Raw genomic sequence first — 22967 nt, forward strand, 5'->3', positions numbered from 1 at the left:
GCAAACACAACATCAGTACTCAAAACCAGATTTGCAATGCAGAAATTGGCTGGTGACAAGTGATGATAATGAGCTCTTGCCATAACAAGCACTCAAAAGAATTTTTAATTTATAATTTATTAAAGTTTTGAACACCTCAGTATCTCCAGCTGACAGTTTGGACTCTTCAGTCCATCAGAGAGCAGCTTCACTCCCGAATTCTGCAGATCATTGTTACTCAGATCCAGCTCTCTCAAGACAGAGTTTGAGGATTGTAGAACTGATGATACAATTTCACAATGCTGAGCAGTGAGATTACAGACAGCAAGACTGAAAGAGATTAAAACATAAAGTTATTCCGGTAGAATATACATTCTAAACGTAACGTGTAACATAGTCAAGATTGCTTGGCACAACAACAGAAACTGTAGTTTCAGTTTAGAAAAGGCCTGGAAACATAATTAAACACTCACAGAGCTTTTCTGCAGTTGATCACTGCTGGTATCAGTCGTCTTCTTCCCTCACCTGATGTGTTGTATTTCTTGAGGTCCAGCTCATCCAGCGGCTCCTCTGACATCTGAAGCATGTAGGCGATTGTTGAGCAGTGAGCAGGAGAGAGTTTCTTCTCTGAGTGTTTGTCTGATTTCACAAACTCCTGAATCTCTCTGGACAGAGTCTGATCTTTCACTTCCAGCAGACAGAGGAACAGATTGATGGATCTTTCAGTGGAGAGTTCATGTCCATCTTTGATCTTCTCTTTAATGTACTGTGTGGTTCTCCTGATGCTCTCTGAGCTGTTCTCTGTGTGTGTCAGAAGATCCTGTAAGAGTCTCTGATTAGACTCCAGTGAGATGCCGAGCAGGAACCGCAGGAACAGATCCAGCTGTCCATTCTCACTCTCAACGGCTTTATCTACTACTCTTTTATGCAAATTTTGCAGTGAATCTAATAATGCTTCTGGAGTGCTGCTTACATGGAAGTAAAACACATAGAAAGCAGCAAGAAACTCCTGAACGCTCAGATGAATGAAGCTGTAGACTTTCCTCTGATGAATCACAGATTCCTCCTTAAAGATTTCAGTGCAAATCCCAGAATACACTGAGGCATCAGTGACGTCTATGCTGCTCTCAATCAGGTCCTCCTCATAGAACATCACATTGCCCTTCATCAGTTGTTTGAAAGCCACTTCAGCAAGTTTCACAATCACTTCTCTGTTGGACTGCAGGAGTTTCTCTGGATCTCTCTCTTCATACTTCTGGTTCCTCATGTTGATCTGAATCAGCAGGAAGTGGATGTACATTTCAGTCAGAGTTTGAGGGATTTCTGCACTCAGATCTTCTTCCAGGAGCTTCTGAAGCACAATGGATGAGATCCAGCAGAAGACGGGGATGTGGCACATGATGTGGAGGCTTCTTGCTCTTCTGATGTGTGAGATGATTCTGCTGGCTTGATGCTGGTCACTGATTCTCTTCCTGAAATATTCTTCCTTCTGAGGATCATTGAATCCCTGAATTTCCGTCAGACGGTTGATGTATTTGGAGGGGATCTGATTGGCTGCTGCTGGTCTGGAGGTGATCCAGATGAGAGCAGAGGGAAGCAGCTCTCCTTTCATGAGCTTTGACATCAACACACCCACTGATGAAGTCTCAGTCACATCACAAACTTTCTGATCATCTGAAAACATCAGTGTGATTCTGCTTTCATCCAGACCATCAAAGATGAACACAACTTTACACTCCTCATAAATCTTTGAGTCCAGATCTTGAAGTTCAGGATGAACGTCCAGCAGAAGTCTGTGAAGACTGTACTGATGATCTTGGATCAAGTTCAGCTCTCGAAATGGGAGCACAAACATGAAATCTACATCCTGATTATCTTTTCCCTCGGCCCAGTCCAGAATGAACTTCTGCACAGAGACGGTTTTTCCGATTCCAGCGATGCCTTTAGTAAGAACAGTCTTGATCTGGTCTTTCTCCTCACATCCTGGTTCAGCTGAGGCTTTAAAGATGTCATTGCAGTAGATTGGAGTGTCTTGTGAGTGTTTTGTTCTGGTTGTTTTCTCCATCTGTAAAATCTCATGTTCTTCTTTCTCTCCTTCATTCTCTCCCTCTATGATGTAGAGCTGTGTGTAGATCCTGTTCAAGAAGGTTCTGTTCTCTTGGAGTTTTATTCCATCAAATAGGCTCTCATACTTCTTTCTCATGCTGGTTTTGTGTTGGTCTTTGACTCTCTGTAGAACATCATTCACTGGTTCCTGCAAGTCTCCAGTCTCTTCCTGCAGAGCAGCTTCTATTTTGTCCTGCCTGAGATCTGAAGTCACTGCTCCAGGGGGTTTTGGAGATGAATCTCTTTGACCCCCCCTGTTTATATTTAGCACACTCATAAAAATAAATAAATACTATTAAATAAATAAACTTTTACTGTGTGAGTGTGTTTTTTTTTGTCTGCTGATAAAATTATTAAATTGTTTAAGGATAACTTCTCACCTGAGATTAGAGGTTTTTGGTCCGTTACTGAGAACAGGAGGTTGGATAATGGATCTGTTATTTATAGACACACAGCTCGGTTCTGGAGATGGAACTGTTTGGGTTCTTCCCTCCTCTCTCTCCTCATAGAGACTCATTTTAGAGGCAGCGCTGTTTTTCTTTTGCATTAAAGAGGCTATTACTCCTGCAAACAAATTGTTCACCTTATATCCCTCAAAATGATTTTACAGCAGAATTTATATTATTATAGGAAAGGAGCCCTACAGTGATATTTCCAGGACAGCACTACAGTTAAATTTCTGGAATTTGCGCTCTGCTTCTGTGAACAGTAAACTCCACCTACTTTGATTTTATTAGCCATCTCGCTCGTTTTGACATTGACAAGAGCTGTAAGACCAGCCAAAAGTGTAACTTTTTTTGTCATCCTAGCAACAAACAGAGCACTGTGTAATAGAATGAAGCGAAACAGTGCAAGATTTTCAAATAATGGGCCACTTTGGCCAAATAAGTTGACAATTTTGCCATTTCTAAGTAGAGAGTACTTATTTCCCTAACACTTGTCTTTGGTGGTTATATGGCCATACCCCTCGGGAATCAACATCCACAAAGACAACAATAACCAAGTAATGTCCATCTACTATACAATTTTTTTTTCAGTCCAAGGCTCTTAGATTCTGTATATCAAGGTTTATTTTCCACTATGTCGTAACAGTAACGCCCATTGCGTTTGCAAAGACACTGTCAAGCATACCGCTATAAAGTTGGTTTGACGTTTGACATTTGTATTCAAATGTAGAAAAGATCACACAATGTGTTTCCTTTCTAGGGAACGTAACGCTGTGTCCCTCTAGTGGACACAATGGGGAATGCTGCCAGCGTGACTGGTGTCTGAAGCACCAATCCTATTGGTCCACGTGACCCATGACTTCATAGGCAGGTGCCCGGAGGTATAAAAGGGCACCTGCTGAATACATCAGCAACTTGGTTGTCTGAAGGAGATGTAAACAGGCAGGCCGAATGCATGGCAAGTGGACGCAGCATCTCATTCCCTCTCGGGGAATCATGGTTACATGGGTAACCCGAGACGTTCCGCTTCTAGGGAACTTAATACTGCATCCCTCTTGCAGACACAATGGGAACGAAGTCCAATCATGCTATGTCGAGGCACATGCCAAGCCAATGACACCTCCGGCCACTCACATAACCTTGCAGAAAAAGAGGGAAACGATTCCAGATAAAGGGGAATATAAAACAAATATATATATATAAAGTTTTTTATATATATAAAAAAAAACAGTAACAGAAGAGTGATACAGAAGAGTGTATTTATTGTAAATGAATTAATTTATTGGTTTTAATTTAAATAGTGTGTACTTTTTTGAGTCATACTTCTGTGAATACAGAAGGACCTGGAATAAGCCTACAGCATAACCACTGGATTATGGAATGATAATGATTTTTAATATTGTTTTTCTTTTATTAATATATTTATTACTAGTAATAATATAATAATAACCACTATCACACATTATCTTGTTTACAATATTTCTTTTTTAAATGCAAGTGAGCATTATGAGTGTTTGTCTTTATATCTTTCAATGACCTTGGTGTAAAAATTGCTCTTGTTTTGTTAACTGTTAAAAAAAAAAAGTCTGGTGGTAAACCATTATTCCTTTTATCCTTCAGTATGTACTTCGTAGACGGCCCCTAGCTGTCCTAAGCGCTAGCGTGCTGCTGCTAGAGCCTTTAACATATTTCAAAGTTTCAACACATAGTGAAAACAAATAAACTGCAATGTGTGTTCAGTTGTACATTCTAATGCTTTTCAGATAAGCCATTTTTTATACAATTATTCTCATCCACTAAGAATTTACTTAAGTTTTTCCCAGCTGAATATCTGTTTAACATCCAACGTCAAACGTCGAAACAACCTTATATCGCTGTCAAACATTTCTAAAAACACTCCCAAAAACAATGGTAAGACTATAAATAACAATAACCATATATTTAAATAATATAAGCGACACATTGTTAGCAGTTATATAGCTTTATAAATGTACTTACGTGGAAAAACTCCTCAGGTGTTGCTGTCAGAACTACCTGAGTCTGTTCAAACGTTGTGTTTGACTGGTTCTTCCTGTTTCGCCAGCTTTATTCAGTTTCCGTGAAGTATTTTAGAGGTGAAAAACAAACACGTTCATTTACTGAACACAAACATACACCCACACACATACTTTACACGCAAGTTCCTTTAGGGCATTGGTCTCAAACTCAACTCAAAGGGCCACAGCTCTGCAGAGTTTAGCTCCAACATAGTGAAAAACATAGTGATACTTTAATGAAATTTAAACAGGGTAAAATATTATTTTACAAACTATACAGAATGACTGCATTCAGTAAATGATTGTTCATACAGATGTTGGATTATGTGTGCGTTGCTTCTTTTGCTTTAATTTCATCATGTCTGTGCTTCCCTGATGGACACAGACGATACAGATGAATATTCAGAAGATGACTAGAGATATACAGCTCTAAAATCACCAAACTCCTAAAATAGTTGCACTTTTGTTAACCGTTCGTTAAGCTGTGATTCATTAGAATGAGAGAAATCCAACTGTGAGAATAAAAGTACAGCTTTCATGTGTTTTTGACATTCCTAAGAAAGAATGTAACTGAGTACTGCTTATTGATGTCATGTTCACCTCTATCTCTAGTGGCTCATGTGATTATTACATACTTAGTGAGTGAGACTGCTGATTCTAATGCACATGAACAGATTTCTCTCATTCAGTGAAACTAATTAGTAACTGAACACACACTAAAAAGAAGAATCAGGAAAGTGTCCTTCATGAATACAATCTCCTTACAGAAGTTTAATAGCTTTAATAAGGGCTTGTTTGTTGTCAAACATCATCCCACATGTCTAGAATATCTTCTAGCAGCATTCAAATTCTGATTGGTTTTTGAGCTGCTGATTGTTTAATTCTGGTTGGCTGTTGTGTTGCTAGGCTGCTCAGACAAGTCAAGCTTATGAATACTTGAAGAGGAACTATATAATTTTCTAATTACAGTCTAGCATGAAAAGTACAATCTGATACAGTGACTACGCGTTGCACAAACCGAGGTTCTTAAGACGTTATGGTTTCACTGCAATCTTGTGATGCCTTTAAAATATCTCTGACATCCAGAAGTGTAAAGTCCAGGGGTCAGAAAGTAAAAGTCCTGTCATATGTTTATTCCACCCATGAACCCAGCAGCTGATTTCTCCAGAAGAGGAACCAAGACATTCCTTTCAAGACACAAGACATATCCCAAGTCCTCAAAGAGTTAAAGTTAATGAGATAATTAAGTGACTAATTAAATGATGAGGAAAAAATAAATATATATATATATATATATATATATATAAACAGAAACAGTACCATAACATTACAGTATCATAAAATGTTATAGTGGGATAAGTTTAATCTTATGTTTATACATTACTGACACTCTATCCTCCAATTTGATACTGTTAAGTGCTTTAACACAATCTGTATTGTTAAAGCGCTATATAAATAAAGGTGACATGACTTGACTATTTAAGACTGTGTTTTGATGTAAAGACAGTTATATCATTTAAATTATGATCATATCAATCATTAAAATGTGCTTTTATCAGCATGATATATTGAAAATGGAGAAAACAGTTTGCTTAATGATGTAATTCTATGGTATTGCGTACAACTTCCAGCAAATCATTCATGTCATTAAATCTGACCAATCACATCTCTTATTTTCACTGAGGGTTTGGCCTTTACAGATCACTGAAGGGGAACCTTGCTGATGTCCTGCACACCTCTGGTTCCAGTGAAGTGAAACACAAACTAGTACGTCCTGCAATCTTATTATACTGCAGTATATACACCATAATCTGACTTGGTAAGAATTCACCTTTATATCTTACAATTGAGACTTCATTTTGCAATTGCCACTAATCTTATCTTTCTCTTATAGGTGTATCTAAATTAATGTCTCTTGCACTTGATTGATTTTAAATATTGTTTGCAATTTTGTATTTTCAAATTACAAATAACTTGTATTTTAATAAAATACATTTCTCACACCAGTATTTTTGTATTTTCATTAAATACATTTAATGAGCTTTTATTTGTAATTTGTACCTAAATACTTCTTGATGTAATTGTGCCCATCTCTGAATGTTGGTTTTTTTCAGCCTCTTTTCTTGCTAATGTACAATTGCAGCATGCTTTTTGCTTTCAACTTTGCTTTCAAACAAGCTAAAAGTTTCTGCCTGTGGGGCAAGAAAAATCATCTTGTTTAGCCTTTAAATTAAGATTATTTTTCTTACCCCATTGGCAGATATTTTTGCTTGTTTTAAGCAAAAACTAACACAATTTATTTTATTTTTTTTCAGAAACAAGACATAATATCTAATATTTTAAGTCATTTTACTTGTCAAGTAAATGCATCCTTATTCAAGAATTTTTAGATATTTATACTAGATATTTTTCTGTTGTAAAAACTGTATTTTCATACCCATTACCCTAACCCTACCCCTCACACAAATCTACAGGCATTTTGATAATAAACTATAACGTAATAAACTCTAAACGTTTCTTTGAGCACTTCAAAATCATCCACATCATCATCAAAGTCATTGGTATTAAATACCTTTATCTCCAGCCACGTGAAGAAATGTTGCACACTTTACTTTGTCACTCTTCTCTGCAATGCCAGTTGCAATGAGATACATGTCAAACTTTTGAATCCACGTTCGCCAGTTTTCTGCCAAATTTCCTTCGAAACACACACCGTTTGGGTTCTTCAACTGCTCCATGGTGTTCTTCTGACATCACGTGACATCTGTTGAACGCGTATTTTGATAATTCACAGAGACACCTGATTAACGGGACTATCTGTTTTACTGAACATTCTTATATATATGTCCAACATATGTATCCACATCACATCTCCAGACAGAGAGCGCCAGCAATAGAATCAGAATCAGAATCAGAATCAGACAGAGTTTTATTGCCAAGTGTGTTCACACACACAAGGAATTTGTCCAATAGGTAAGGAGTAATAACACAATTACCATACATTACATTCAGTATGTCGGCAAATTCTTTTAAAGACAGGGAGGATTTGACCCCATTCAGATCAGATTCTAACATAAATTAAAACTCTAATTTTTGCATGTTTATTTTATCACCTCGTAGAAGCACAATTTCATAGCTTAGACAGGCCACAACAAGAAACAAATACAAACTAACTTTAGATAAATATTCTTACAAATAACAAATGTACCCAAATGCACCCTCCGGAGAAATAATTAAATAAACAAATGGTCAGACACAAAAGCATTGTTAAACATAAAGTAGTTATACACTGTAGAAGTTAAGTTTAAAGGTTATATTAAAGCTTACTCTACTCCAGTCCTGAGGACCCACTGCTCTGCGCATTTTATATGCCTCTCTTATCTGACAAGTTAACAGAGCTTTCTCCCACTAAATTGATCATCTGAATCACAAATCACGTTTGTTAATTAAGGAAGAAATACGAATGTCAAATGTGCAGAGTGTTGAGTCCCAGGACTTTTATTTATTTATTTATTTGAGAAAGAGAGACCACTTTGGAGAATCACTCTTCTACGCAAACAGTGAATCAGCAATGACAGGTTAAGGAGACACAAATGTGTCACAGTAAAAGAGAAAACTTACTTTTGCTTAGTCTATGTGTCTGAAGAGAAGTCTCTCTTGGTTCAGTTAAAGAAGAAAATGTTTCACAGCCAAATGATAAATATATGTATCAGTGTGTAACGCATTATATTAAAATGTACTAAATCAAAACAAAGAGCAGTTTCTAAACGGTGTAGGAGCTCAAATGTGGTGATTATGTCACCACTAGAGGGTGATGTGCACTGCTGAGTAGACGTAGGGCACCTGTTCACATCACATGATATTAACCTGACCTGGAGGTTGTATTGGACAGGAACATATGGTTACCATAGCTACACACTTTTATCACAAGTCATGAAATGGACATTGTTGATTCCAACCTATAGTGAAGAACACAACTTCATAGGAAAGCCACTACAAACACAAGTTTTCAAGAGAGTGATTCCTACATGATCTATGAAGTTAGAGAAGAGAAACCCTTAAACATTCATTTGATTGTTTTGTTGTTTATTTCTGAGGAATGTGCCAATGTTTCTATGACACACGTTTGATCTTCATGCTGATGGATTTCATACCGACATAATAACCCTTCCAGCTGTGCCAAATATTACCAATGGCGATATGGGTGGTATCGTTACCCCATATATACATACCGTTGAGGTTTGCTAGCACACAGTTTTTGTACCAAAATCCACCGAGACGAATTTTGGCACAGTTCTCGTTTCTGACATCTTGGTCTTTGTCTAAGGTGGTGAACTTCTGTCCATCGTGAAAAGATAAAGAGTCGCCTGCAGAGACAAATGGAAATTCATGAGTATAAACAGTGATGGCTAAAGCCCGATTCTGACGGTAGATGTTTCTCATATGGATGTCTGTAAAAATAACTCATGCATTCGGACAGTGATTTATTCACAGTGGAGGAGTGAGTTCTGTTATCCTGCGAACCCGGGAATGTGCTGCTCACCTGCAGTCACATGATTGTCTGCTGTAAATAAAATGAATTTTATTTACAAATTTATTCTTATTAATGTGTAAAATGTATTAAACAAATACTTATGTAAAATGTATTCTTATTCCAAGCATATTTCATAATATATAATGTTATTTATTATTTGATTATTTAAATCTCCTATTATTTAAATAGGAAAATAGATGCGTTATAGTTGTATATAATTATACACGATATATATCTGTTTATGATACACATTTTAAAATTGTATTGCATACCTGCTGCGGCCATAATAAAGACCTAATACGAATGTTTACGTGCTTTTCTTCTCTTTCTGCTCTCACTCCTGTGCTGGAGCAGTTATGAAGTATTGTTCTTTTAAACACTTTCCAGCATTTCAGAAATATATATATATATATAGCAAAGTACAACAGTTACCGTACGTTGTTTGGGAAGTCCCAGAAAGAGTTTAAACACTGAATTTTAAATAGATTTTTTTTTTCTCATAAACTCAGGGATGTGGATTCGGACGCAGTCAAATTACCACACGACCTTGGTGTTTGTCAAAAAACAGTAGTTAATTCGGCTGGGGATTTTCACGAAAAACATTGACATCCTGGATTCGGCCGGCATTACAATCATCAGCTACCCCTGTATATGGTGAAAATCACTTACGTCCCCCTGAGAAACAATTACTGTCCGAACAGGGCTTTAAAGTAACTTGGGTTTACGTCTCAGGGGGATGTAAGTGATTTTTTGAGCACTCCCGAACACCATAAAAGGTAGCGTGTAATTTGCATATTTATTTCTGAAATGCTGGAAAGTGTTTAAAAGAACAATACTTCATAACTGCTCCAGCACAGGAGTGAGAGCAGAAAGAGAAGAAAAGCACGTAAACATTCGTAATGGGTCTTTATTATGGCAGCAGCAGGTATGCAATACAATTTTAAAATGTGTATTATAAACAGATATATATCGCGTATAATTATATACAACTATAACGCATCTATTTTCCTATTTTTAAACAGGAGATTTAAATAATCAAATAATAAATAGGATTATATATTATAAAATATGCTTGGAATAATAAGAATACATTTTACATAATGATAATACGTGTTTTTAAAAACATTTTACACATTAATAAGAATAAATTTGTAAATAAAATGAATTATATTTACAGCAGGCCATCATGTGACTGGCCATGTGAGCAGCGCAGAACTCACTCCACTGTGAATAAATCACCGTCCAAATACATGAGTTTATCACTGAGGTGATATGTACATTTATTTTTACAGAAGTCCATATGAGAAACAATTACTGTCCGAATCGGGTTTAAGACAGTAATTAATTACTAGCTACTAATGTCATCTTCAGCAATGTAAATAGATTACTGTACTAATTACTCTAAAAAGTATAGCATTACTTAACCTCAACCATCTGAAATCTACATGAAAGCACATGAAAATGTGACTTTTAATTCTCTGAAATAAATAACCGCATTAATTATCCTCAAGCGAACTAAAATATTTAAAAGGGAGCATATTAGATTAAATACATCAAAAAAAAAAAAAAAAGGTTTCAACTACAGTATTAACCAGACTCACAAAGACATCAAGAATCAGCTTATGAACCTCAACAATGGTGAAAATTAACAAAATATTCAGATAAACCGCGGAACATCAGAAAACAAGCAACTAAAGCCATAAAAAAACAACAAACATAAGATGACAATTGCTATTGTGGGGTAAAGCATTACACCCAATAATGTGTATAAATGAAAGTGTCCTACCAGCTCCTCCATCAGTGAATCCTGAAACAAGCAGTTTATACCCATCAGTTTCAGGACCAACAGAGAAAGACGAGTACTGAGCGAAAACTTTATCTCCTTGAAAGTCCTCCAGGTCGACTCTCAGCATGTACTTCCTGTTGCGTGTCAGCTGGTACATGTTCTCCAGCCCTGATCATACACACATGAAGAACACGTTCAACCAAACACTGGACATGAACATCCACACACACGCACACACACACACACACACTGTGAGATCTTACCCAGCCAGTATTCACCCTCCACATTCCCAAATCCTGTCTTGTACTGATCCCACGGCCGATAGAAATTCACACTGCCATCCATTCTCCTCTGAATCACCTGTGATGGGTTTATATAGAATATATGATTCATAATGATGTGTTTCTGATGTGTTTAATGATCTAAAGTCATATTCGTACCGTCCATCCTCCGTTGTCTTCATCTTTTCCACCTGAGATCATCTCACAGTAAACCCAGACATGAATGTCTCCTGCTGGATAGCTGGAGTAAATCCCACTGACCGTTTGTCCTGATTCATAGATGGCAGAACAGTCTATTTCATCCTGACATTCACCCATCAGTACAACCTGAAGAAGAGCTGCCAAAAACACCATCATCTGCACGAGACAGAGAGAGAAAGAAATGAACATCACACTAAAATGAAGCTGGAAATATCTCTAGGAATGTAGAGTTATTCATGAACTTACTGCCATCTTCTCAATCTCTCCTCAGTAGATCACAGCAGAGATCTGTTTTATCTAGACACAAATAACAGAAACATTTTTATATTGTCTTCTTTGACTTTTTGTTCATTTTGTGAAAGTTGTATAAATGTCTGAATGTTCTGTGTTGTAAATGAAGAGCAAAGGAGTAACTCACCGTTTGCGTTCTTCAGTCTGACACAAACACTCTTTATATCTGTCAACTTCTCAGGTTCCTCGGATTTAAAGAAGAAATTTACATTACAAAATCCCATATTTTGGAGGCAAATAAAATGCAAATAAACATGCAGTGTTTGCTTGCAGTGCACTGGCTCTGAATTGCTTTTCAACTATTCTCTTGTTCTTCTTATAATTATTATTCTTGAATGGAAGTCTATGGCAATCCATAGAACAGTTTGATCAAATATTGTGATGCACCTTTAATGCTCAGGACAGTAGGATGAGAGGCAGAAACCAGTAGGAAATCACAAACCATCTGTTCTAATGTTGTAAATATTGAAAGTGTTATTTAAATAGCATTATAGAAGATCTAACTAGATTAAATACATCTTCAAATATTCTGCTGTATGCAGCACATTGTTACAACTCTGCCCGGGAGCACGAAGACACGGAGACCAGGAGACGAGGAATTCACAAACACGAGAATCTTTAATCCAACTAGGAGCATGGGAGGCACAGGAAACACATCACGGACAGGGATGACAATTCAACGACCGACAAAACTAACTGAAAGGACTGGGGCTTATAAACACAGGATAACGAGGGACCTAAGGAGACACACCTGGGATCAAATTAACAATTAACATGAGGGAGAAACTGGGTCACAGAACACATGGGGAGCAAAACACAACAAAAACAGGTCCAAGATCCTGACATATCGCCCCCCTCCCGGAAGGTGCGTCCTCGCACCATAGAAACATCCAAAGGGGAGGGGCGGGTGGGAACTTGGGAGGCGGCTCAGGAGGAGGGCGGATACCCGGGAGGGGGCCGGCAGACAGAGACCAAGGCGGTGACGAAGGAGGGAGGAGCCAGGGAAGAGACAGGAGAGACCCGGAGCAGGAGGCGCTCAGCTGGACCCAGGCCACAGCCGTGACGATGGCCCACGGTGGAGCCGACGGAGGGAGGAGCCATGGAGGAGGGATGGCCGCCGACTCCAGGGGGCCGACCAACGGCGGCGGAGCAGGTGGTGGAGGAGCCCGAGGCGGAGACGGAGAGCCAACGAGCCAGGGTGATGCCGAGGATCCGGGGGGACAGGGTGGAGCCGAGGGCTCTGGTGACCGAGGTGGAGGCGGAGACCCGGAGATCCGCGGCGGAGCCGGAGCGACTGAGGACCAAGGTGGAGCTGGAGGGAGGAAGGAGCCCAACGGAGCCGGTGGGACGGAGCGACGAGGCGCAGCCAGAGGAGAGGAGTCCAGAGGCGAAGGCGGGTCGACGCCCGACCAAGGCGGAGCCGGAGGGACGAGGGAGCCCGGTGGAGCTGGTGGATCGAGGAGTGACGGTGGAGGCGAGGGAGCTAGGAGCCGAGGTGGAGCCACTGGGTCTACGGACCGAGGCGGAGTCCGGGCCTCGGAGGCTGGAGGCGGAGGTAAGGGATACTCCAGCCCCGGCAACGCTGGAGGATGGCAGACCCACGGGGCTCGCACCGTACCGATAGAGGGCTGAGGGCGAGCGGGGGGGCTGCCAGACGACAGCGGTGGAGGAGGCAGGAGTGGGTGGGAGGGTGGGGATCTTCGAGGAGCAGGCACTGGAGGGCACGTGCGTGGAGCCGGCACTGGAGGGCACGTGCGTGGAGCCGGCACTGGAGGGCACGTGCGTGGAGCCGGCACTGGAGGGCGCTCTGGAAGCGCGGACACTTGGGGGCGCTCGGGAAGAGCTGAGCTGGACGGGACCAGTGGAGACGCAGGAGAGCTGGGCGGGACCAGCGGGAACTCAGGAGGGCTGGACAGAACCAGCGGGAACTCAGGAGGGCTGGACGGAACCAGCGGGAACTCAGGAGGGCTGGACGGAACCAGCGGGAACTCAGGAGGGCTGGACGGAACCAGCGGGAACTCAGGAGGGCTGGACGGAACCAGCGGGAACTCAGGAGGGCTGGACGGAACCAGCGGGAACTCAGGAGGGCTGGACGGAACCAGCGGGAACTCAGGAGGGCTGGACGGAACCAGCGGGACTTCAGGACGGCTGGGCGGAACCAGCGGGACTTCAGGACGGCTGGGCGGAACCAGCGGGACTTCAGGACGGCTGGGCGGAACCAGCGGGAACTCAGGAGGGCTGGAGGGAGCCGGCACGGGAAAGTCGGACGCCCCCTCTCTGTCCAGCGGTCCCAGATTTCTCCTCAGCTCACCCTCAGCCGCGGTGCAGGGGGCGGAGCTCCACTCCGCGCTCACACCGTCCACGGCTTGCTCCCTTCGTGATGAACACTGACGCCGGCTCTCGCACCTGGTCTGACGGGTTGGGCTCTACTTCCGGGACGATCATCCGCTCAGTCGCTCGGCTTCGCGCTGGCTCGCAGATCGCGGCGGGAAATGGCTCTCCGTCATCGGTGGGCTCGGGCTGGTGCTCCGCACCGTGGGGAGATGGTGGGCTGGGCTCTGGGTCTGGAGTGGTTCTGGCGAGATCATCCTCTGAGGAGACTGTGAGAGGCGATCCGTTTCTCACCAGAATCCACTCCACAAAAGCGGCGAAATCCTCTCGAGGACCATCTTCGGACGACAGCGCTCTGCACGCGGTGTTCAGGCTTCCATAATAGAAAGAGCAGAGCACGTCGTCCGGGTAGCTGGTGGCGTTAGCTAACATGAGGAACAGTCTTGTATGGTCCTCGAGAGATCGGTCCCCCTGCTCCAGCAGGAGGAGGAGGAATTCGGGCCAGACATAGGGATCCATGGGTCACAACGGAAAGAAAAACACTGGGTAAGACGGAAAACAAAACGGAAGGTAAAAGTAGAGGTATCTGTTTGAGGTCGGTCGTTCTGTTACAACTCTGCCCGGGAGCACGAAGACACGGAGACCAGGAGACGAGGAATTCACAAACACGAGAATCTTTAATCCAACTAGGAGCATGGGAGGCACAGGAAACACATCACGGACAGGGATGACAATTCAACGACCGACAAAACTAACTGAAAGGACTGGGGCTTATAAACACAGGATAACGAGGGACCTAAGGAGACACACCTGGGATCAAATTAACAATTAACATGAGGGAGAAACTGGGTCACAGAACACATGGGGAGCAAAACACAACAAAAACAGGTCCAAGATCCTGACACACATATTCCCAACAGGGATTAAATAAGTGCTTGAAGTGTAAGATAAATGTTTTCCTTTAACAGATGCAACACTTGTGTTGAGCATTTTCTTTAACACTGAAGAATTTGTCTGGTAAAGCCCATTTTGCATGCATGTAAATATAAGTCAAGACTTCCTTACTTGCAGTAAGAGAACAGAGCTGTGCGGTTTATGTGCTGGCACATCATTTGCTCTTGGAAATAATTGTGTAGATTTAGATTACAACCTGCAAAGAACTGAATTTACAGTGTACGTTTCTGTAATTATAGTGTACCTATAAAGACGTGTAGGTATAAGGGAACAATGTGTAATAAGGGGGTAACAACAACATATGCATTTTGTAATTATAGTGTACCTCCGTGTAGGTATAGGGGAATAATATGGCAACGTTTGGGGAATAAAGGCGTAACAACCTGTAAAATTACAAATCATTTATATTGTAAATATTTTGAAACTGCCTTCTAATATTACGTGGTATGGCCTAAAAAATCCTATGTTTGGGAGTGAAAAGATGATATTCTATTTATACACTGTCAGAAAAAAGGTACAGCGGAGGTATAATTTTGTTCCTAAGGGAACAAAACATATAATTGTACCCTAAGGACCTATTGTGTACCTTTAAAGGTATCATTATGCAACCAAAACGTGTTGTAAAGGCAGAGGTGGAAAGTCCGGTTCAGAAAGTAAAAGTCTTCCTCAGTATTTTATTCCAATCAGCTGGATTAATTAATTAGCACAGTTTATCAGCAGAGGTGGGACCAAGTCATTCCTTTCAAGTCTCAAGTCAAATCCCAAGTCCTCAAAGAGTTAAAGTTAATGAGATAATTAAGTGATTAATTAAATGATGATTGAGCTTTAGTGATGAACACCTGCTTTTAACAATCAACATCACTGAAGAAAAGAGGAACACAAGAACTACAACTGACTTCAGCCACAGCCTTCGAAGAAATCAACTGAAAAAAAGAAAAGAAAAGAAAGAAAGAAAAGATCTGATTAATTTAAACAACTCCACAAACAGCATCACATGCTTCATTCATTACTAACCAGATTTACTTTAATTTGTCTATTTACTTTATTTTATATTCTCTTATTGAGAATTAACTGAGATTTAGATGTTGATGATTTATTGGTCAAAGAAAGGAAAAAATAAATAAAAATGCCACCATAATTGCGGTCAGTGTTTGCTTTAGTTTGTCTCTTGAGCCTTGTTTAGCAACTTCATGTAATTTGTATTTGTTTAAATTTTCTTCACAATAATTATTAGAATAAGCTTTGCTTGCATGCTGTAGTTTATTAACAGGATTATTAATGCAAACCCCAAACACATAAATGATTAAATAGAAAAATAAAAGTTAGTTAAGATGTAATCAAGCCAGCATCTGATCTCATTGTCACTGTAGAACACTGTTCTCTCTGCTTTACAACAGCACATGCATTACTACAGAGAAAGATCTGACGAAGTAAATCAGGGGTCAAGAGCCCAACTAAAGCAAACACTGATCTCCATGATGGTGGCATCATTTTAACCAATAAAACATCAACATCTGCTCATCACTAACGCACAATCATCATTTAATTAGTCACATAATTATCTCATTAACTTTAACTCTTTGAGGATTTGACTCGAGGCTCATTTGTGACTTAAAAGTAATGTCTTGGTTCCTCCTCTGGTGAAATCAGCTGCTGAGTTCATGGGTGGAACAAAAATAGTGAAGTGACATACTGCCGAGTATGGTGACCCATACTCAGAATTCGTGCTCTACATTTAACCCATCCAACGTGCACACACACACACAGCAGTGAACACACACACACACACACAGCAGTGAACACACACACACACCGTGAACACACACACAGCAGTGAACACACACACACACACCGTGAACACACACCCGGAGCAGTGGGCAGCCATTTATGCTGCGGCGCCCGGGGAGCAGTTGGGGGTTCGGTGTCTTGCTCAAGGGCACCTCAGTCGTGGTATTGAGGGTGGAGAGAGCGCTGGACATTCACTCCCCCCACCTACAATCCCTGCCGGCCCGAGACTCGAACCCGCAACCTTTGGATTACGAGTCCGACTCTCTAACCATTAGGCCACGACTTCCCACATGGCCCCTGGAACTTTACTCTTTGGCCCCTGGACTACCCACCTCTTTATTTACACATAGAAATGTAATTTTTTGGTTTTCTTAATTGTGAAATGGAAAGTGTTATTTATTTCATAAACCTTATTTTCCTGTTAGCTAAATACCATATTCATAAATGTGCATATGCTAAATGCAAACCTCTTTTTTTATTATTCAAACCTGAAATAAATTTAATTCTATTGAATTCTTTTCAAACTTAAAAGCAATAAGAACAATGGCTTTGTTGTAGGATTTGGCACTTCATCTGGACTGAAAGACTGAAGGACCCTGGGGGATTTTATTATTGCTGTCCTGACACACATCATTCACAAACTGGATGTATTTTTGGCAAAATATTCAAATCTATATAACTTAGTGATGATGTGACCTCATGTTGCAACACCCACTGTATTATATTCACACATTGTATGTTCATAATTGTATTTTCTTTTGAAAATATATTTGATGTTTTTAAAGGGTTAATTTTTTGAATTGCTGAACACTTTTTTCTTCTTGGTCATGTGACCTGATATTGTTACAGGCTGGTTTATATTCACAAACATTTCTCATAGAAAAATATTTGCATTGCTATATTATTTGGATATCAAACACTTATTTAAGTAGTACTATAGCAAATTTTGGTAAAGTCCTTGTGTAATTTGGTGAGTCCAGGCCTCAGTGGCATTTTCTGAGAAATGCATAAAATGGGAATTTTATGTAGAAAATGTAAGAACAATTATAATTTGGTTAGGGTTTTTTTTACGGACTGTCTATTTACACTAAGTGCAAATAGCCCGCCTTGTTGGCAGAGGCTATTTATACTAACTCCGCCCCCCAACATGTGATTGGGGTAGTCAACCATACATTTCTATGCCCAGATAGCAACATATTGTCGGCCCAAATCCAGCCCACATCTGGCACATGTGGAATAATAATCTGGCCACATGTAGCATGGAATGATGGCACTTGGGTGGACCGCTCCTGTTTGCCAGATCTGGGCCAAAAGCAGGTCATAGCAATGCTACATGTCAGCCAAGACCAAAGAAATAAACCACACTGGACCTTATCTGAGCCACAAAATCTTCATAAATTATTTATAGAGTCCTCTCAGATTGTCTAAGCTTGTTAAGAAGCAAAATCACTGAAGGAAAGAAGAGAACAGAAAAAAAGAGACAAACAGAAACTCAAGAACTACAACTGACTTAAGACACAGCCTTAGATTAATTCAACTGAATATAAAGTACATTAAATCTCTGAAAGGGATCCCCATGTATTAAGACATGTATAGCTTAATGTAACGTAAATGATGTCTCTTAATGAAATATGTAGTAGAAAACCCATGAAAGAAGTATGCTATTTTAAAAAATGGAAATGTTTTTGGACTATGGGAGGGGGGGGGCATTAATTTATTTGCACAGTACATTCTGCCGCTTTTTACTGCAACACAACTCAGAATACAATACAATATAAAATACTGATACAATACCACATTGTGTGGCTTTTGGTTGTAATGTTCAGTCGAAGGGCAACAAGAGAAGCGATGTAAGACTTCACTGCTTTCCTAGCGATAAGAAGAAGAGAAAAGAATGGGAAGATGCCTGAGGATGAATAAAACTTCCTAAAGACCCACTTTTCTGTTCTCTCCACTTTAGCCCTGATGCCTTTGAGTCTTTTAGTAGACCACAGCTACTGAAAGAGCTTACAAACAGCTGAAACAAGAAACGCTAGATGCCATCTGTTAGGATGTAAACATGCCGCCGCTAATCATGACGCTAGAGGAGTTTCTCTGCGCGGATTTCCCTCGATATCCAGAGGTGTTTAGACTCCTTGTGGGGAAAAATTGATGGCATGGCATTTGGTTTAAGCCTACACTGTAAAAAACAATCTGTTAAATTTACGGTAAAATACCGGCAGCCGTGGATGCCAGAATTTTACCGTGAAAAATACAGTAGCAACATTTTAGGATTTACAGAACTGTTTAAATTCACAGTGATAAACCGTATTTCATCATCTGATACAATGTTAATATACAAATGTTTCAGTTAACTCATTTGATTTGCAGAAACCGACTGCATTTAAATTGTCCAACTGTTTATAAACTAATATTTGTAATGTTTAAGTAAAGTGAGCTTAAGGATATTGAAAAATGTTTCGCTTAAATACATGCTTTTTGCAAAGATTTATGCAAAGTCATTAAAAGCATCAATTCAACTCAAATCTCTTGCAGATAAAAGCAGCACACATACATGCATGGTTAAAATTTACGAAGAGATTCTCACTGCATCAATAACTACACAATTACTGCCTTTAAATAAAGCAACATGCAGCATGATATCAGTGTTTCCCTGTCCGTCCTTGACTTAAACACAGGCTCTACTCTCCAGCACAATGGTGACCCACAAAACACAACAGGAAGTTGACTGTTAGGTTTTACAGTATTTTGCTGTTTTTTTTTTTTTTGCTTGATTTTACGCTGAAATGCCGGCAGCTGTGGTTGCCAGTAATCAATTTTTAATTTTCTTTTATTTACAGTGTATTTCTGTTAAAATTACGTTTGTGTATTTGTTTTTATCTCACACATTTAACCCCTTTAATCCCACAGCAAAATCCTCGGTTTTAAAGAGCACTTATATGTCCACACTACAGAGTGTTGAAGTAACACTGAAGTTAATGAGAGGATGACGTGATTAATTAAATGAGGATTGAGCTTTAGTGATGAACACCGTCTGTTAACAAGTAGAATCATCGAAGGAAAGAGAAACAAGAGCAGAGAAACAAAACTTACAGCCAAAGCCAAAGATTAAATCAACTGAAATAAAATTCATTAAATCTCTCAAGATCTCAGAAGAGGGTGATTAAACAACTCCACAAACAGCATCACCAGCTTCTTAATACAAATCACTTTGACTTTATTTCTGTCATATGTGTACAAAAGCTCTTTTAGGTGTTGTGCTTTCATTTGAAGTCACCATATTGGGAATCAGTGGTTGCTTTAGTCAGGCTCTTGAACCTTGACCTTGAAGTTAATTTTTATTTGGTTGCTTTAAACCAAGTATGTTTTCTGTAAAGATAGCAGGATTGTACTAACAGTGGAATGTTTATTTGCAAAGGTCAGCACTGGAGCATGAACTCTTAAAGCTCCGAGAGCACCAGCTCATTTGCATTTAAAGGGACAAACAAAAAAGGGCATGTTTTGGCTTATAAGGCAATATTAACAAGCTATAAAAATGATCTGTAGGGTATTTTGAGTTAAAACTTCATTTACACATTCTGGGTGTTACGTGTCAGTATCTGTTTTGTTCTGTTTTGCCCTGCCCTGGTTCTTGATTAACTAATTTCCGCTGATTCCATGCACCTGCGTTAGATTAATTATCTTGTTTGCTAGTTTGTTCCGGTTCCTTTAAATAGCCCTGAGTTCTTTCTGTCAGGGTCTGATCTCGTTCCGTTAATGCCTACTGAGTTGATGCCGCTCCTGTAATGTCTTTTTTGTTAATGCCTTTCAATAAAAGTAATTGCACTTCGTGCACTCCTGGATCGTCTCGTCCTTACCACAACCCAGGGCGCGTAACAGAAGATCAGACCCGTACCGAGGACGCGGACGACGCACTCATCACAATGGAGTTTATCGTCCGCCTCGACGCCTTAATCCAGCAGAATCCCACATTTTATAAATTCACTGAGGAGTTCTGCGAGCTCGCTGCAACGGTGGATCTGCATGATGTGGCCATCCTCGAGCTGTTCCGACTTGGGATCCGTCGTCTCTACTCTATGGACCTCCCAGACACTTCTGGCTTGTGTTGGAGACGGGGGATTTTCCAGTGTCTGGGGAGTTACCGGACCCAAGTCGGAGCTAGTCCGCCATCTGTGGCGAGGAACATTCCACCGCCCGAGACGACAAAGGAGATCTCTAGGTGTCCACGAGCACGCAAGAGTGTTTCCAACAGCGCTGACCTGGGGGCGAGAGTTTTGGACCCATCTATAATATCAGTCAGGTCAGCGCTGAGATCCTTTCCCCGTCGTCCAAGCCCTTCGCCTGAGAGTATGTCCAGCCCTCCTGAGTTCCCGCTGGTTCCGTCCAGCCCTCCTGAGTTCCCGCTGGTTCCGTCCAGCCCTCCTGAGTTCCCGCTGGCCCCGTCCAGCCCACCTGAGTTCCCGCTGGTCCCGTCCAGCCCACCTGAGTTCCCGCTGGTCCCGTCCAGCCCACCTGAGTTCCCGCTGGTCCCGTCCAGCCCACCTGAGTTCCCGCTGGTCCCGTCCAGCCGTCCTGAGTTCCCGCTGGTCCCGTCCAGCCGTCCTGAGTTCCCGCTGGTCCCGTCCAGCCGTCCTGAGTTCCCGCTGGTCCCGTCCAGCCGTCCTGAGTTCCCGCTGGTCCCGTCCAGCCGTCCTGAGTTCCCGCTGGTCCCGTCCAGCCCACCTGAGTTCCCGCTGGTCCCATCCAGCCCACCTGAGTTCCCGCTGGTCCCGTCCAGCCCACCTGAGTTCCCGCTGGTCCCGTCCAGCCCACCTGAGTTCCCGCTGGTCCCGTCCAGCCCTGCGCCTCCAGAGCGCCCTCAAGTGTCCGCGCTGCAAGAGCGCCCTCAAGTGTCCGCGCTGCAAGAGCGCCCTCAAGTGTCCGCGCTGCAAGAGCGCCCTCAAGTGTCCGCACTACAAGAGCGCCCTCAAGTGTCCGCGCTGCAAGAGCGCCCTCAAGAGTCCGCGCTGCGAGAGCGTCCTCAAGAGTCCGCGCTACAAGAGCGCCCTCCTGCGTCTCCGCTGGTCCCGTCCAGCTCTCCTTCGTCTCCGCTGGTTCTATCCAGCTTCGCGCCTCCCGTGCGCCCTCAAGTGTCTGCGCTGCAGGAGCGCCCTCAAGTGTCTGCGCTGCAGGAGCGCCCTCAAGTGTCTGCGCTGCAGGAGCGCCCTCAAGTGTCTGCGCTGCAAGAGCGCTCTCAAGTGTCTGCGCTGCAGGAGCGCCCTCAAGTGTCTGCGCTGCAAGAGCGCTCTCAAGTGTCTGCGCTGCAAAAGCGCCCTCAAGTGTCTGCGCTGCAAGAGCGCTCTCCTGCGTCTCCGCTGGTCCCGTCCAGCTCTCCTTCGTCTCCGCTGGTTCTATCCAGCTTCGCGCTTCCAGAGCGCCCCCAAGTGCCCGCTCCTCCAGAGCGCCCCCAAGCGTCCGCTCCTCCAGAGCGCCCCCAAGCGCCCGCTCCTCCAGAGCGCCCTCAAGCGCCCGCTCCTCCAGAGCGCCCTCAAGCGCCCGCTCCTCCAGAGCGCCCTCAAGCGCCCGCTCCTCCAGAGCGCCCTCAAGCGCCCGCTCCTCCAGAGCGCCCTCAAGCGCTCGCTCCTCCAGAGCGCCCCCAAGAGTCCTCTCCTCCAGAGCGCCCCCAAGAACCCTCTCCTCCAATGTGGCCCCCAGAGGGGAACTTTCCCAAAGAAATTTTGGGGGGGGGCCATATAGTCTCAGTCTGTGTGGCTAGGCCAAGGGCCAAGGCCACGGAGCACCCCGATCCGCCAAGGCCGCCCGAGGACCCCGACCCACCAAGGCCGCCCGAGGACCCCGATCCGCCAAGGCCGCCCGAGGATCCCGATCCGCCATGGCGTCCCGAGTCTCCCGATCCACCATGGCATGCCGAGTCTCCCGATCCACCATGGCATGCCGAGTCTCCCGATCCACCATGGCATGCCGAGTCTCCCGATCCACCATGGCATGCCGAGTCTCCTGATCCACCATGGCCTCCCGAGTCTCCAGTCCCGCCAAGGCCTCCCGAGTCTCCAGTCCCGCCATGGTCTTCCGAGTCTCCAGTCCCGCCATGGTCTCCCGAGTCTCCAGATCCGCCTTGGTCTCCCGAGTCTCCTGATCCACCCTGGAGGCTCCCCTTGTCTCCTCCCTGTCCTGGGCCTGCACCAGCCTCCAGGGTGCCCGCCCCCCCTCCCCGATGTGACTGTTACGGTGCGG

At 42.6% G+C, this 22967-nt stretch overlaps 3 protein-coding genes across 3 annotated transcripts in view; all 3 read right to left on the reverse strand.

Moving 5' to 3' along the window:
- The window catches only part of LOC306872257 (uncharacterized protein), a gene marked incomplete at both ends in the record, with an annotated part of 36664 nt that extends 34482 nt beyond the window's left edge, over positions 1-2182 (reverse strand). Inside the window, 2 exon segments of the mRNA XM_079420754.1 lie at positions 136-309; positions 453-2182. Of these exon segments, the coding sequence (XP_079276880.1) occupies positions 136-309; positions 453-2182 (1904 nt within the window).
- LOC306872949 (uncharacterized protein) overlaps positions 1-22967 on the reverse strand; it is an 819728-nt gene that overhangs the window by 415901 nt on the left and 380860 nt on the right. The gene's annotated exons all lie outside the window — the stretch shown is intronic.
- LOC306872940 (microfibril-associated glycoprotein 4-like) lies at positions 7374-11828 on the reverse strand. The gene is made up of 6 exons (XM_079421897.1): positions 11788-11828; positions 11616-11666; positions 11328-11525; positions 11151-11247; positions 10888-11055; positions 7374-8934 (listed from the first exon to the last, which is right to left on the reverse strand). The coding sequence occupies exons 2-6, from the start codon at positions 11619-11621 to the stop codon at positions 8681-8683; spliced, it is 723 nt and encodes a 240-aa protein (XP_079278023.1). The 5' UTR covers positions 11622-11666; positions 11788-11828; the 3' UTR covers positions 7374-8680.

Source organism: Barbus barbus (genome assembly GCF_936440315.1).
Source record: "Barbus barbus genome assembly, chromosome: 7".
Taxonomy (NCBI): Eukaryota; Metazoa; Chordata; class Actinopteri; order Cypriniformes; family Cyprinidae; genus Barbus; species Barbus barbus.

Excerpts from the sequence above, each read along its gene's own strand:
- LOC306872940 (XM_079421897.1), bottom strand. Across the intron at positions 11,248-11,327 it reads AAGACAACGGAGGATGGACG|GTGATTCAGAGGAGAATGGA; the intron begins GTACGAATATGA and ends AACCCATCACAG. Across the intron at positions 11,056-11,150 it reads GGAGGGTGAATACTGGCTGG|GGCTGGAGAACATGTACCAG; the intron begins GTAAGATCTCAC and ends GTGTATGATCAG.